This window comes from Cynocephalus volans, chromosome 7, assembly GCF_027409185.1.
Source record: "Cynocephalus volans isolate mCynVol1 chromosome 7, mCynVol1.pri, whole genome shotgun sequence".
In the NCBI taxonomy this organism is placed as follows: Eukaryota; Metazoa; Chordata; class Mammalia; order Dermoptera; family Cynocephalidae; genus Cynocephalus; species Cynocephalus volans.
This window is the reverse complement of record NC_084466.1, coordinates 100,866,103-100,880,154: the sequence shown is the minus strand read 5'-3', so window position 1 is coordinate 100,880,154 and position 14,052 is coordinate 100,866,103. Positions and strand designations below refer to the sequence as shown.

At 31.4% G+C, this 14,052-nt stretch overlaps 1 protein-coding gene across 3 annotated transcripts in view; it reads right to left on the bottom strand.

Annotated features, from left to right (window-relative positions):
- HERC4 (HECT and RLD domain containing E3 ubiquitin protein ligase 4) overlaps nucleotides 1–14,052 on the bottom strand; it is a 123,443-nt gene that overhangs the window by 69,098 nt on the left and 40,293 nt on the right. For all 3 annotated transcript variants that reach the window (XM_063103556.1, XM_063103555.1, XM_063103557.1), the window contains 3 exons: nucleotides 7,809–7,885; nucleotides 5,099–5,320; nucleotides 3,879–3,970 (listed from right to left, as the gene is read on the bottom strand). In XM_063103556.1, the coding sequence (XP_062959626.1) occupies nucleotides 3,879–3,970; nucleotides 5,099–5,320; nucleotides 7,809–7,885 (391 nt within the window). The remainder of the gene's footprint in view (nucleotides 1–3,878; nucleotides 3,971–5,098; nucleotides 5,321–7,808; nucleotides 7,886–14,052) is intronic.

Here is a 14,052-nt window from a genome sequence, read left to right as displayed (position 1 = left end):
TCAAATGCTATTCTTCATAGGTATAGTTATAAAAACAATTTTATATCTTGCTTTCATTATTTAATAGCATAAGTACTTATACATATTGCTATATAAAGAAACTGATTTTTCTTTTTAAAACTTTTTATCATAGAAAATTTCAAACACACAGACAAAAGTAAACAGAAAACATAATAAATTATACAACCATCACTCAGTTTCAATAACTGGTAAAAGGGTAAAAGGTTGGTTATCTTGCTTCTTTTGTGCCCATCCCCCTCCCCCCTTTTCTGGGTACTTTAACACAAAAACAAGAAAAGCACTAGAGTACTTTAAAGCAACTGTGGTTGTCAAATCATCTCACCCATAAATATGTATGTATTTTCAATGGCATAAACTTCTAACAGATAAAAATATATAACCACAATACTATTATAACACTCACAAAATTAATACTAACATTTCTTAATATTATCTAATAACTAGGCCATGTTTAAGTTTTCCTGATGACTTTCTTGCATCATGTCACAAAGCATATGCCTAGTTGGTGATGTTAAAAATAAGTGGGTCAAAGTGTGTCAGGCCTAATCCATCCCTATTAAACTTAATATTCTTTGCTTAGATCCATTATTTAATCAGGGAGTGCAAAATAGTGATTTTCTAATTTAATCATTTCTTTGAAATTTATTAGTTGGAATTCTTCATCAACTATTAAATTACCCTGAAATACAATTTGCAAATGAAAGACAGGATAAGTGCTTGATTCTTTCTCATTATTTACCAATTTTCTGCAAAATGAGTTGTTGTCCTAGTAACTTCCAAAGGTAAGTAATGAACTTTGCTTATATCAATTTGGGGGAGAGGAAGATGGCTATAAACTCATTAATCTTTATATATTTCCTTTTTTTACAGTCATTTGGGGAGGAGGGGCAGCTGGCCGGTATGGGGATCCGAACCCTTGATCTTGGTGTTATAATGCTGCCCTTTAACCAACTAGCAACCGGCCAGCCCATTATTTCTTTTTGATATTCAGTGAAAGCTCCTTCAAGTTGCCCTTCTGACAGGAAGCTGCCCTAGTAGTCTTTGCTTTTTAATTAACCACAAAATGCCCAAGAGTGTTCTTCTTACACATTTTTTTTTTTTGCCCCAGACATGGGATCAGACCCTTCTCTAAGAAGCCCTAGTTCCTTTTAATGAAGAACTGGCAATAATCAAGGGCTGCTCATTGCTTCTAGATTGCACATGGTTCATCAGTTCTAGGCCATTTCAAAAAACACCCAACATTATTTTCAGGAGAAAAATAAGAGTTCATACTAGTGATTCAAAGTAAAAATCACAGAGTTTTAACTTAATTCAGTTCCTACAGTTTTATACTTAGGTCCTTTTTCTTAAGCTGAAAATTATAGTTTCTAATGACAGTGAAACAACTAATTTGCTTTATCCTAATATATGTGTAATATATTGAAAACAATAATACCAATTTTACTACTAACAATACGACTACAGAATACAGTTTAAGATTCCTTTGTGGATTAGCTTTATCCTTAGTGGGTTTCTCTCTAGTGATGCACAGTGAAATACTATTTTTAAATCACCTAAAATAATTCTTTTTTGTGTAGATGTGCCACTAACTTGTTTCCCATTTTTAAAAAATTAAATATATAAATCTACATAATTTTTATATAGAGATATGGCATATCTATACATAAAATTTTGTTGTTTTATTATGTATAATCATTTCTAGATACCAAAGTCAAAACTGTAAGGCAAGATACATTTGTTCTAGCTATTAATTTTAAATTTATTATACAATTGTTAAAAATATAAATAGATGCAATATGTTCATATTTTACTTCCTGACACAAAAGACAGCTGTTCTGTACCTTGCTCTTTTTACTTAATATAGCCTGGAGATCATCCCACAGGATAAAATAAAGATCTTCCTCATTCAGTTTTACAGTTTACTGTACTGCACTTGACGGACATACCACAATTTATTCAACTATGCTGACATTTGGATTTCTTCCAGTATTTTGCTATTAAAATAATGCCACAACAAATGGCCTTGTGCATACATAATTTACTATCTTTGGGGGAGATTCTTTTTTTATTCAGCAGCTGGCCAGTACAGGGATCTGAACCCTTGACATCTTGGTGCCCCGCGCTCTGAGTGAGCCCTGGAGTAGATTCTTAAAAGTGGAATTGTTAAGTCAAAAGATATATCTATATGTGATTTACATAATAAATTTGCAAGTGAACTTGAACTTGAAAAAATTTGACATCTTTATGGTGATGTTCTCAAATCTGTTAATATGGCATGTCTTTCAACTTATTCTATTTTTAAAGAGTCAGTTTTTAAATCTTTCCTAATGTAGTTCCCTTAATGTAGTTTCCTAATATAGGTCTTGCACAAGGAAATTGCTTCATAAAGCAATCCTAATCTATTTGCAAGAAATTCTTCCAGAAAAGCAAAAAGACACATGAATATGGAATGTATAATCTAACTAAATGAAGGGAAAATAAAATATTTCACTTTTGGGATATTTAAAACTATCTGATTCCACTAAAAGTAATGTATACAAAAACTCCAGTGAACAAATATCACCAGCTACTGTCTTCTGAGAGAGAATACAAAAGATTAATAGAATCAGCATTTTTAAAAACTCAACAGATAAAAATAGTTACTTATCCTGGGACATTAAAATGAGTGGTTATTTGAAAAGCATTAACATCGTTACTCTTTCTACCACAAAATTAGTTTCTGGAATACCATACAAAATATTTTTGCATTTTAATATAAAATATTTTTACTGTTGTTTCTACATAGCCTTATTTCTTCCAAATACTAATGTCAGAAGAGAATGACTAAAATTTGTAATTTGCCAACACAATTACATAAAACTTTAGTGATTACAATTGCAATCTGAATGCGAAAAATCAATAAAATATGGTAATGAGATTGGCAGGTACAGTAAAATTTCCTTACTAAAAGGCAAGTGATACAAAATATTTAAAAAGTTAACTTTTATAATTGGTCATTATATTTTTTAATTGCCTTGAGTTCACTATATTTGACAATAACTAGGAATAACTCTTGTCGTGCTAAAATCCCCAATATGGGAGTAAGAGTGCAGAATGTTAAAATATGATCAGAAGTTTAATTTCATCTTACCAATTTTATCTACTATGTAGGACAAAGAAAAATAAAGTAGCAAAAACATTAATTTTTTAATTTGGCCAATGAGTAACTTGCCATTTCCTTTACATTAATATAACTACAAAAAATAATTCTCCAGCTAAGGTTAGTTGAATGTTTTCATCTTCATTTAACTTCTAGTCACTAGAGAACTAAGCAATACTGATACCAAACTGGCACATATCCAAGAAAGTGAGTTAAAGCCACTGACAAGACTGATGAAAGCTCACTATAATTGCTTGTACACTAATTGGCCTATGAATAACAGAGAGATTCAGTCTCTTCAATAATTCATTATGAAATATTTATAAGCCCAATGGAAGCTAAATCCAAATTAGGCATAGCTATACAATATAAATGGGATTGATACATACAGCACAGCAAGTCTGGTGAACTAAAATGGAATCATTTTATTCGAGATATGATTTAGGCAGTATTTCATATGAAGCTGAGAAACTCAATAATATATATTATCATCACATGTAATAGTATATCACAACTTACATTTCATAACATAAAACAAAGTTGAAAATTAAGGTAAATTATTTTCAAGACTAAATAATAATCTAGGCCTTTTTTCCATGATAAATTATTTTTGAAACATCAATAATACTCAATTTTAAATGTAGATATTATACAAGCATTCACTAATTACAGAAGGACTATTATAAGTACTAATAAAGAAGTTTTGGAAGTACAATACCTTGGTTAGCGCAGCAGTATGATCTTCTCCACAACAAACATAAACTATTTTCTGAGATCTTAGTGACTTTAGCAAATTAGGAACATACCTATCTGAAAATTCCAACAAGAGATGTTAACAGTATTTTTAAAATTAAAATTCTTCTAAAATGTGTTTCCTGTACAGCTTCCCAAGCTCAGAAGACAATGATGCCTAAATAATTTTAACTATGATTCAATTATTTTGCAGTACAAGCCTATTAAGTTGAGTTCCCAGGCCTATCTACCCATGCTACTGTAATAAAGGAGAGATTTAAAGAGTTAAATGTTAAACAGCCTATATGCCAATCTGCACAGGACTCAGCAATCAAGGAATTTCAAATCTATTTAACTGCTTCAAATTCTCTATATACACACGTCTTTCTTTATATTCATTCCATGATAATTATGCTGACAGAATCCTACTTAAAATCCTGAAAATTGTACTTTCTGCTACTTTGTAGCAGAAGATATATAATGCCCTAATCTGACGTATTTTTCACAGAACAAAATATTCTTTCATTCTTTCTGAAAGTATTGTTCGCTTATCACTACCAGTTGTTACTAGATCAACAACTCACTTTTTTCCATTTCAGTCATTACAATTATGAAATTACAGTTTTCGTAGGTCAAATATTGGCATTCGACCTAACAGTTACAAAAAAGCAGTTCCAAGACCTCAACTTGTTTCAATAGTTATTTTTCAAAATTCAAAATGTTTAGTTTCAATACTCTAGCATCAGTGTTATTAAAAGTGAACCCAACCAAAAATTAATTTTAAAACCCAGATCATTTAAATATTTCCTTGAAAAAAATCAAATAAATTGACACTTCATGTTACTGTCCCAGAATAATTTTACAGTTTCTTTCTGCTGTTGATGGCCAATAATGGAACAACTCTGGTTACTAATCTGAAGTAATGTTTTTCAATTATCTTTTAATGAACATCCAACAATAAAGATTTTGTTCATATATACTTTCTATAGTTTATTTTATGATAGAAGGATTTTTCTTGCCTTTATACCCCCCTGCCAAAAAAAAAAAATTATTATCAAACGAAATTTTTAAATTAACATCTCACTCCTACCTCTATACTGGAGAAGACATGGGTACATTTCTCTCTAACATGAAGAATCAATGATCCATCTCAAAAGAGCATCTCTTTTAAAAAGTACATTTAAACTATAACTAATGAGAACTTACCATTTTCATCATTAAGACCTAGCTGACCAAACTTGTTGCGTCCCCATCCAAAGATAGCTCCGGAAAGGGTGAGCACAAAACTATGGGCTCCTCCTGCTGCAACTTGCATGAATGGGATTCCAAGCAAAGACTTAATCAGCTGTGGTGAAGTTTGCTTTTTACAGTCAATGCCTAAACCCAATTGGCCATATTTATTCTGTCCCCAACAGAAGACTTCACTTGCTGTAAAATAAAAATCATAACGTTTTTCCTCACATACAAAAAATTTCATTTGAAGATCATCTGTTATTTTGGGACATTCTTCCTCTCGTCAGATGGAAAACATATTCTTCTTTTTAGCAATTAAGTTTATTTTGTATATGGAAACACAATGCTACCTAGAAGAACATTTTGTATTAGTACACTTTAAGTTTGATTGACTACCGTGATGAATATGTGAGTAACATAATTAAGGGTAATCTCATTTTCTTATGCGCCTCAACAAAGAAATGTCTCTTTTTAATACTCCTCAAGTCTCACATTTACACTATACTTACTCCCAAGAGGCAGTCACCCAAGCTCAAGGCTTCAGTTATCAACTATATGCTGATCACATTCAAAATTGTATCAATAGCCCAGACCACTCCTGAGCAATATACCTCTTTAAACCATCTATCACTTATAAATCATGTATCACCAAGTCATATATAGTTTTCTTTCTAAAGAAAAATATGGCAGGGGGCAGAAGGGGTTAGCTCAGTTGGTTAAAGCATGGTGTTAAAACATCAAGGTCCACGGTTCGGATCCCCATACCAGCCAGCCACACACACAAATTTTTTTAAAAAAAGGAAAGAAGAGTACGGCAAATAGATCCATTCCTCACCATTTTACCTGGTTCTTACAATAGTTTTCCCTGCTGTTCCCTTTGCTCCCCAACTGCCACCTTATTTTGCAACTTTAGACATCTTTTCATTTATTTTTATTTAACCAACAACTGGCACGAAACTAATAACTGACACACTAATAACCCATTTTTAAAAATTCATATTACAAAATAGTACACACTTAAAAGTAAGCTTCCCTCCAAAAAATTAGATCCCTGGTTCCTCTTCCAAGAGACAACCAGTCTTACCAATTACTGGTAAGTCCTTCCAGAAATGTTCTATGCACATATAAGCAGACATTTCTATATATGAGAGTACTTCAAAAAGTTCATGGGAAAATAGAATTAAAAGGTAATACTAATCTTTCCATGAGCTTTCCGAAGACCCCCATGTTGTACACTGTAGTGTGCCCAGTTCATAGTAAGTACACAAAACAAATGTTTGTTAAATGAGTAAGACAATACCTAAAGCATAAAGCGAAGCAAGGTGAAAAAATAGTCAAGAGAGTAAATTGTCCTCATTAGTAATACCTTTGGGTTTCAATTTATGTTGGATCTACCTACCAAAAAAAGAGTAGCTAGCAAAGCAACAACAAAGAATACACAAAGATGCAAGGCTCCCCACTACCTACAGAAGTCCAAATTCCTTAATGAGACATTTAAGGCCCTTTGTAACAGATTTCTATCTTCACTTCAGTCTCAACTGAAGTATGAATATATCTCCCATGCCCTCACAATATCTACATAAAACTACATGCCAGTACTCAAACACACCATTTTCTTGACTTTGTGCCTCTAGTACTATCTCCTTAGCCACTCTTCAACATTTCCCCCAGCCACTTCTGGACATTTCTCCAATTTTTAATATGAATTCTACTCATCCTTCAAATCTTGCATTGAATACCATCCCCTCCTTATTGTTACTAATTCTATCAATTAGAACTAATTACACTGTTTTCTTCATTCCCACAGCATTTTACTTTAATCTTGACCAAAAGAGTATTCTTTTCTGCCCCAACCAAAATTATTTATTTGGACATTTGCTTTTCCACTAAACTGTATGATCCCTAAAACTGTCTCTTTTTTTCCCACCTAAAACTGTCCCTTAATTTATCTGTTTGCCTACAGTTCTAGCCTATTGTATTATTTATACTAGGACTCCATAGACATTTACTGAACTAAAATAACAATAATAATAACGGAGCCACTGAAACTTGTTTTTTTAAATGGTAAAAACTGCTGACATATGAAAAAGTTAAATCACTAAGAGAGGAAATGCAACAAAGCTAATAGGATATTCGCCTTTCTCTGTTTTTATTCATAAAAAGTTTATTTGTGAGATTAAATAAGATTGGGGAAACAATCTTCCCCAGCTATTAAAGAACAGCTTTCAATTGATTAATATACAATTAAACACAAAAATCAATTTCATGTCTATATAATAAATATAATTTTTAAAAGACACCATCCACAACAACAAAAAATCAAATATATACAGAAAAATATAATAAAAGATATATAAGACCTCTCCACATAAAACACTAATGAGAAAAATTAAAAGGAGACAAATAAATGAAAGGATATACCACATTTAAGAATTGAAAGACTCAATATCGTTAAAAAATTTCTTTAAATTGATTTATAGAGACAATGCAATCCCAATCAAAAACCCCACAGTTTCTTTCTGTGTGTGTGAAAACTGACAAGCTAGTTCTTAAATTTCAATGGAAATGAAAAGAATCAAGAACAACCAGGGCAATTTCGGAAAAAGAAGAACAAAGTTTGAGGACTTTCTGCTCAATTAAAGTACCAGATAATAAAACTGAAACAGGGAAAGAAAATACTCACCTTTAGAAAGTGCAAGTGAATGATAATAACCGCAAGCAACTTGTACTATCTGGATATCTGACAAACTTTTAATATTTCTAGAACATAAGAAGAGAGATCAGAATCAGTTGATTCCATTTAACAAATGTATCTTGAATGCTTTATAGTTATACTATTTAGTGACCACCTCCATATTCAAATAGTTTTTTACTGACCTAGCAGGTCATGCTATTTTTTTTCATACAAGCCCAGTTTACCAAAACTGTATGCTAAAATCTGTAAACAATATCTAGATGTGAAAAAATAAAAGGTGTGGAGAAAACACCTTGGAAAGACATTTAAGCAAAGTGAACTATGCTCACACCTCAGATACTCCTCAGAGTGCTCTGATAATTCAGATGCTTTCTATTATGAAAAAAAGTTTTTAAAAACTTTAGCTTGGAGTGTGAAACTTGGCAGTAATCATCTAATTTGTCTAAAACGGTGTTTTGCCTCATTTAATATATGTTCCCCTCTATCAGGTTCTTTAAGAACCAACAGTGATTCCTATCATGTTGTTCTACCAATTTACACGTTATAAAACCGATTCCTTTAGTCTACCTTTTTGTTTTACATCTAAATAAGTGATATTCAATTAAATTTTTTTACTAGGGAAATTTAATCAGTTTACACTTCTGATGATCACTGATGTGTTAGGTCTTATTTTCTGCCATCTTATATTTTGGTCTTATGATTTTTTATTTATTTTCCATTCTTTTTAGCCTTTAGAATTACACTGCAGTAAAGCAAAGGCTAATTTTAAAAACATTATAAAAATCAATTAACTTTGTGCATTAACCATCCCAGCATCTTCTTATGCACTTGTTCATTCTTTTCAAGAAAAAAAAAGGGGGAGATGGGAACATAATGTTTCTTATTTCCCTTTACCTGATACTGCCACCTGACCTGATTCTGCCATATGAGAGTCCGGAGCAAGTTCTGACCAGAGTGTCGATACCCATGATTTTCGGGAGGCAGCTTCAACAAACCAAATTTTGAGCAGGAAAAAGGAGAGTTACTCTAATTCCATATTGGTATATTAAAAATATTTTTATTTAGTGGATTTAGGATCTTAACTACAAAACCTGAGATTCGTACTGCTACAATTTAGTACAATTCAACAAATTAGGAGGATTCAATGTACCTTCAAATTTTCAAACATAAAATGCCATTTTTCTACAATAACAAAGTCAAACACTGGCAATGCAAAAAGAGTTAGAAATAAAAAACACATGGATATGTACAACTGTGCTGAAGTTACTAAACACTTACTATTACTGATTATGCATACTAGGCACACTATACATTGATCTGTTCACTATATTAAATATTTTGGAAAAAACAACTACTCCAGGTATCAAGTCCGATTTGTAAGACTAAGTAAAACATTTCAAAATACTACTTTTCTCATAGCATCTTATTTTTTTTCTTTCACAGCATTTATCACTACTAATTATTAATGTACTTATTCATTTACTGTTTGTCTCCTCCGCTAAACAATAAGCTGTGTGAAGGCAGACTATATGTCTTTAACTCATGAGAATCCCTAACACCTACCATAGTGCCAGACAAATAGTATGCAATGAATACAGTGTTAAAGGATAAATGAATTTGTGAAGTCTTGGAGGCTTTAGTATTCAATTAGCATAAAGTTTGTTCAAAAACTTGTAAATCTGCATAGCAATTTATACTCAGTGACTCTCCTTTCCAAAATACTATCCTAAGACTTGGAATATAACATAAATGCTAATTTCTTGAGCTATAACTACTACAGAGACTAGGAAATATATTCTTCTTTGGCATTACTGTGTTAAAGAAAAAATTATATCTTTTCATCTTCATGTAGTTTATGAACAGATTGGGAGGGGTGTTTGCTTTATTTTCTTTCTTTGATTTTTTAGCTTTCAGGAATAAAAGAAAGAAAAATACTACAAATGGTAACAATTAATTTACAATACGGTTTTCCCATGTTCCATTTTTCCTAAAGACATAACAAATTAGAAAATAATTAAATGGAATTTTGTAGAATTCATCAAAAGTAATCTCTCTTGTCAAGTGAAAAGAATAATGAAAATGCTTAATCGCTTTGTTTTTTAAAGGATTCTAATGCACATAACAGAAAAGCAAAATAAGCCAAAATAAATTTTGTAAAATTAAAAAAATATACGAGGGTACTTCAAAAAGTTCGTAGAAAAAGGGAGTTAAAAGATAAAACAAATCTTTCCATGAACTTTTTCAAGACTCCTCATATATACACATGCACGCAAAATATAGATTCCTAATCAAATCTATGAAAAGAAAATCAGAATTCAGACCTCTAGAGCGAACATTCTATATTTCTTATAAATTTAAAATAACTCTCTAAAGTTTAGAGTATGTCCAATATTTTAAATGACTATTACATCACTAATATGATTCATTACAAAGAACTGAATTTGGGGGGGGGGGAGTTTTTGGTATGTGTTCTTTTCTTTCTTTTCTTTCTTTTTTTTTAAAGTAATTGACTTCATTTTTATAACAGTTTTTGGTGTTAGAAAAATTGATCAAGGCCAAAGGTTTAGATCCCCGTAGTGGCCAGCCACCAAAAACAAAAAAGAAAAAGAAAAATTGAGTAGATACCATCACCACTTCACATACACAATTTCTCCTATTATTAACACCTTACATTAGTGTGGTACTAATGTTACAATTATGAACCAATATTGATATATTATTACTAACAATTAGGGTTCACTCTGTTATACAGTTCCATGGGTTTTGCCAAGTGCACTATGTAATGTACTCACCATTACAGTACCATACAGAATAGTTTCACTGCCCTAAAAATCCTTGGTGCTCTACCTATTCATCCCTCTCTGTGTCCCTTCTCCGGAGAAACCCTGGCAACCACTATTTTCCCTCCCATTACCTCAAACATTATCATTTCTTTGTGTTGGGAACATTCACAATCCTCTCTTCTAGCTAATTGAAAGTATACAATAAATTACTGTTGATTATAATCACCCTACACAGTGCCATAGAACACTAGATCTTATTCCTCCTGTCTAGCTGTAATTTTGTATCCATTATCCAACCTCTCACAACCTCCCACAACCTCCCCACCCCCTACTCTTCCCAGCCTCTGTTGATCACCATTCTACTCTCTACTTCTATGCACTCAAATTTTTCAGCTTCCACATGAGTCAGAACGTGCAGTATTTCTCTTTCTGTGCCTGGCTTATCGCACTTAACACAATGTCCTCCAAGCTCATCCATGAGCTGTGAATGAAAAGATTTCATACTTTTTTATGAGTGAATAGTATTCCATTGTGTATAAATACTACATTAACAATGGAATCATTTCTTGAATGAATTTTGAAAGCAGTTTGAAATTTGTAAGAAAACAGTTAATAAACTTGGAAATAAGATTTATATACTCCTCTCCAGGGAATCCGCCAAAGCATATTAATTGTTGAGTATATGTACTATTGTATTCTTCTATTTCTCCAAGTTAGTGTATGTATAGTGGCAATATAGGCAGAAAGCAGGCATTGCCAGTAGTGTTTCTGAAGACAAAATTTCAGTGACTTATGTTAATAAAGACTACTGAAAAGTTTACATTATATAATTAAAAATTTGAGGAACTAAGCATTAAATATTTTGCCAACAAAACACAATTAACAATTTCCTATTTCCCAATTAAGCCACAACTTTTTTAGTGATTGAAGAAAAATCTTAACACCAACTCTTTTTTCAATTTTGAAAAATTTAGGCTAACAACTGACCTAGTCTCTACCATTAAGAAATATTTAATTTTTTCTTTTTAATCTAAAATGTTTAGAATTTTCAGGTGCTAAAATAAAGTAGAAATTGTAATATGTTTAAAACTAAGTGCCAAGAAAATAAACTTTATTTTTGACCAAGGTGACAATTCAAACATGTTTAATTCGTTTGTATAGTCCACAAACAGCTGTATTCACAAAGACTATCATCTCATACCATCCTGCCATAATCTTTAATGCATATGTCCAAGAAATGGAACTTTAAAAAATAAACTACAACTTTATTGCCACGGTTGTTTTACTAAGGTTTGTATAGAAAATTATGGATTTCCACTTATATTCAATTAAAAGATAATAAAATCAGGCTTAACCTTTTTTTATATAGAAGTATAATATATATTCTACATTTTAAAAATCTATCCAGAAATGCAGGTCTACAGAGACCACTGCTATTGAATAATTTCAGTCTTTCCCCAAGAAGTAGTAACTTCAAAACAAAACAAAATTAGAAGTAGAAAAAAATCAAACTAGTAAGGTTCAGATATAACATGTTTATTACTAATTTCCCATTCTTCTTTGATTTTAAAGCGCTGCTAATTTACATACTCTTATCTATTGGCATAAAAATAGATTTTGTTGTCAAGAAAGCATGGCCCAATGTGAATTTTAACTTTTTTGATTACTCTTTTGAAAATCTATAAACACTAACTTCTAGAAATCTGTTTACAGTTAATGTATATAAAATTCACAAAGCTCGTTGACATCTCTAAGCCCCCTAGAAAAAGCCTTGCACCTAAAAAGTGAATTGGTAATAAAATTTTTTTTACAATCACTGGCAGTCTTTTATAAAATATATCTCTACTGAAATACTAAACAGCCTTTTAAAACATGATAGCATCATTAAAAACTGCATACAGTCACCCCTCCGTATCTGTGGGGGAGTGGTTCCAGGAATTCCCACAGATACCAAACGTGAGAATGCTCAAGTCCCTGATATAAATCCACACATTATTTGCATATACTTTATGCAAATCCTCCTGTATTATTTAAATCATCTCTAGATTGCTTGCAATACCTAATACAATGTAAATGCTATTTAAATAGTTGTTACACTGCATTTTTTAGGGAATAACAACAAGAAAAAAGGTCTGTACATGTTCAGTAAAGATGCAATTTTTTTTTCTTGAATATTTTCAATCCACAGTTGGTTGAATCCATGGATGTAGAACCCACAGACATGGAGGGCTGACTATGTGTCAAAACAATTCAGATCAATCCATAAAATTTTGAAAAACTGAGAAGGTAGAACAGCTTAAGGTTAATACAGGTCCTTAGCACATAGAAAAACAGAGAAATTTCAACCCAAAGGACTCAAGTTCTCTTTCAGGTCCTCATCCAGGTTCATAAAATAGTCAAGTCACAAATACGTAATTTATTATTGAGAAATCTCAAAATAAAATTTTCATGTAATAAAATTCTCTCCTTATAATGACTTTTTTTCCCATTTACTATTCACCTATACATTACTGACTGAACTGAACTCCTTTATGCCAGAAGTGAACAACAATAAAAATATACTTAAGCATGAGAATTAAGAAATTGGTAGAGTAAAAATAAGGGAAGCTAGAAACCTTTGCTATGAATCATAATTTGAGAATCCTGACTTAAAGTTCCCTTTTCATCCTAAAACACAAAAATTTTAAAACCTTAAATTAAAATCCTGTTCTGCAACAATTATTTATAACAGGAAATAAAAGCAGTAGAGAATAGGTCAACTATGAGGTCACTATGTTTCTATGAATGCTTTATATTACCTAGCCAATAATCATCTAGTTGCAAACTACCATCTTCTGAAAGAAATCAAAATGACAATAACTAAAAAAACTCAGTATACTTAGCTTAAGGAAAAAAATTTTTTCTCCCAACACCATCATTATGAGACATCAAAAGCACAACAGAAATTATGTTTGTTATTTAACTGTTACTGCAGAAGAAACAAAGGGGAAGTAATTGGGGGAGTTTTATGGAATTTGGTTATAATTTTGGTAAGGAAAATGTGAATGTGATGTATCCAAAGTGAAATATGAAACGCCAAACTAAGAATTCCTGTTTTGAAATATAGTAGTTCCTGTGCTCTATTTTCTTATCCTAGTAGTTACATCCTAGTTTTTAAACCAAAACAAACATTATCAATGTTAAAAACAAAATACGTAAATATGTGTTAAAATATGCTACCTGTAATAAATCCAAAATTAGTTTGATAATACTTTGGTTCCCTGGAGAGTTCTTTTGTCCCTATCACTATTACCAGGAAGAAAGAAAAAAGAGTTTAAAGAGGCCAGAATTTGTATAATTTTAAAAACTACATACAAATTAGTGTATTATTTATGTATATAAAATAAATTGAATACTTTTCCTTAGATCTTTATATTTTTAGCTAGGTATGTTCATGCTGTTAGTTTTTA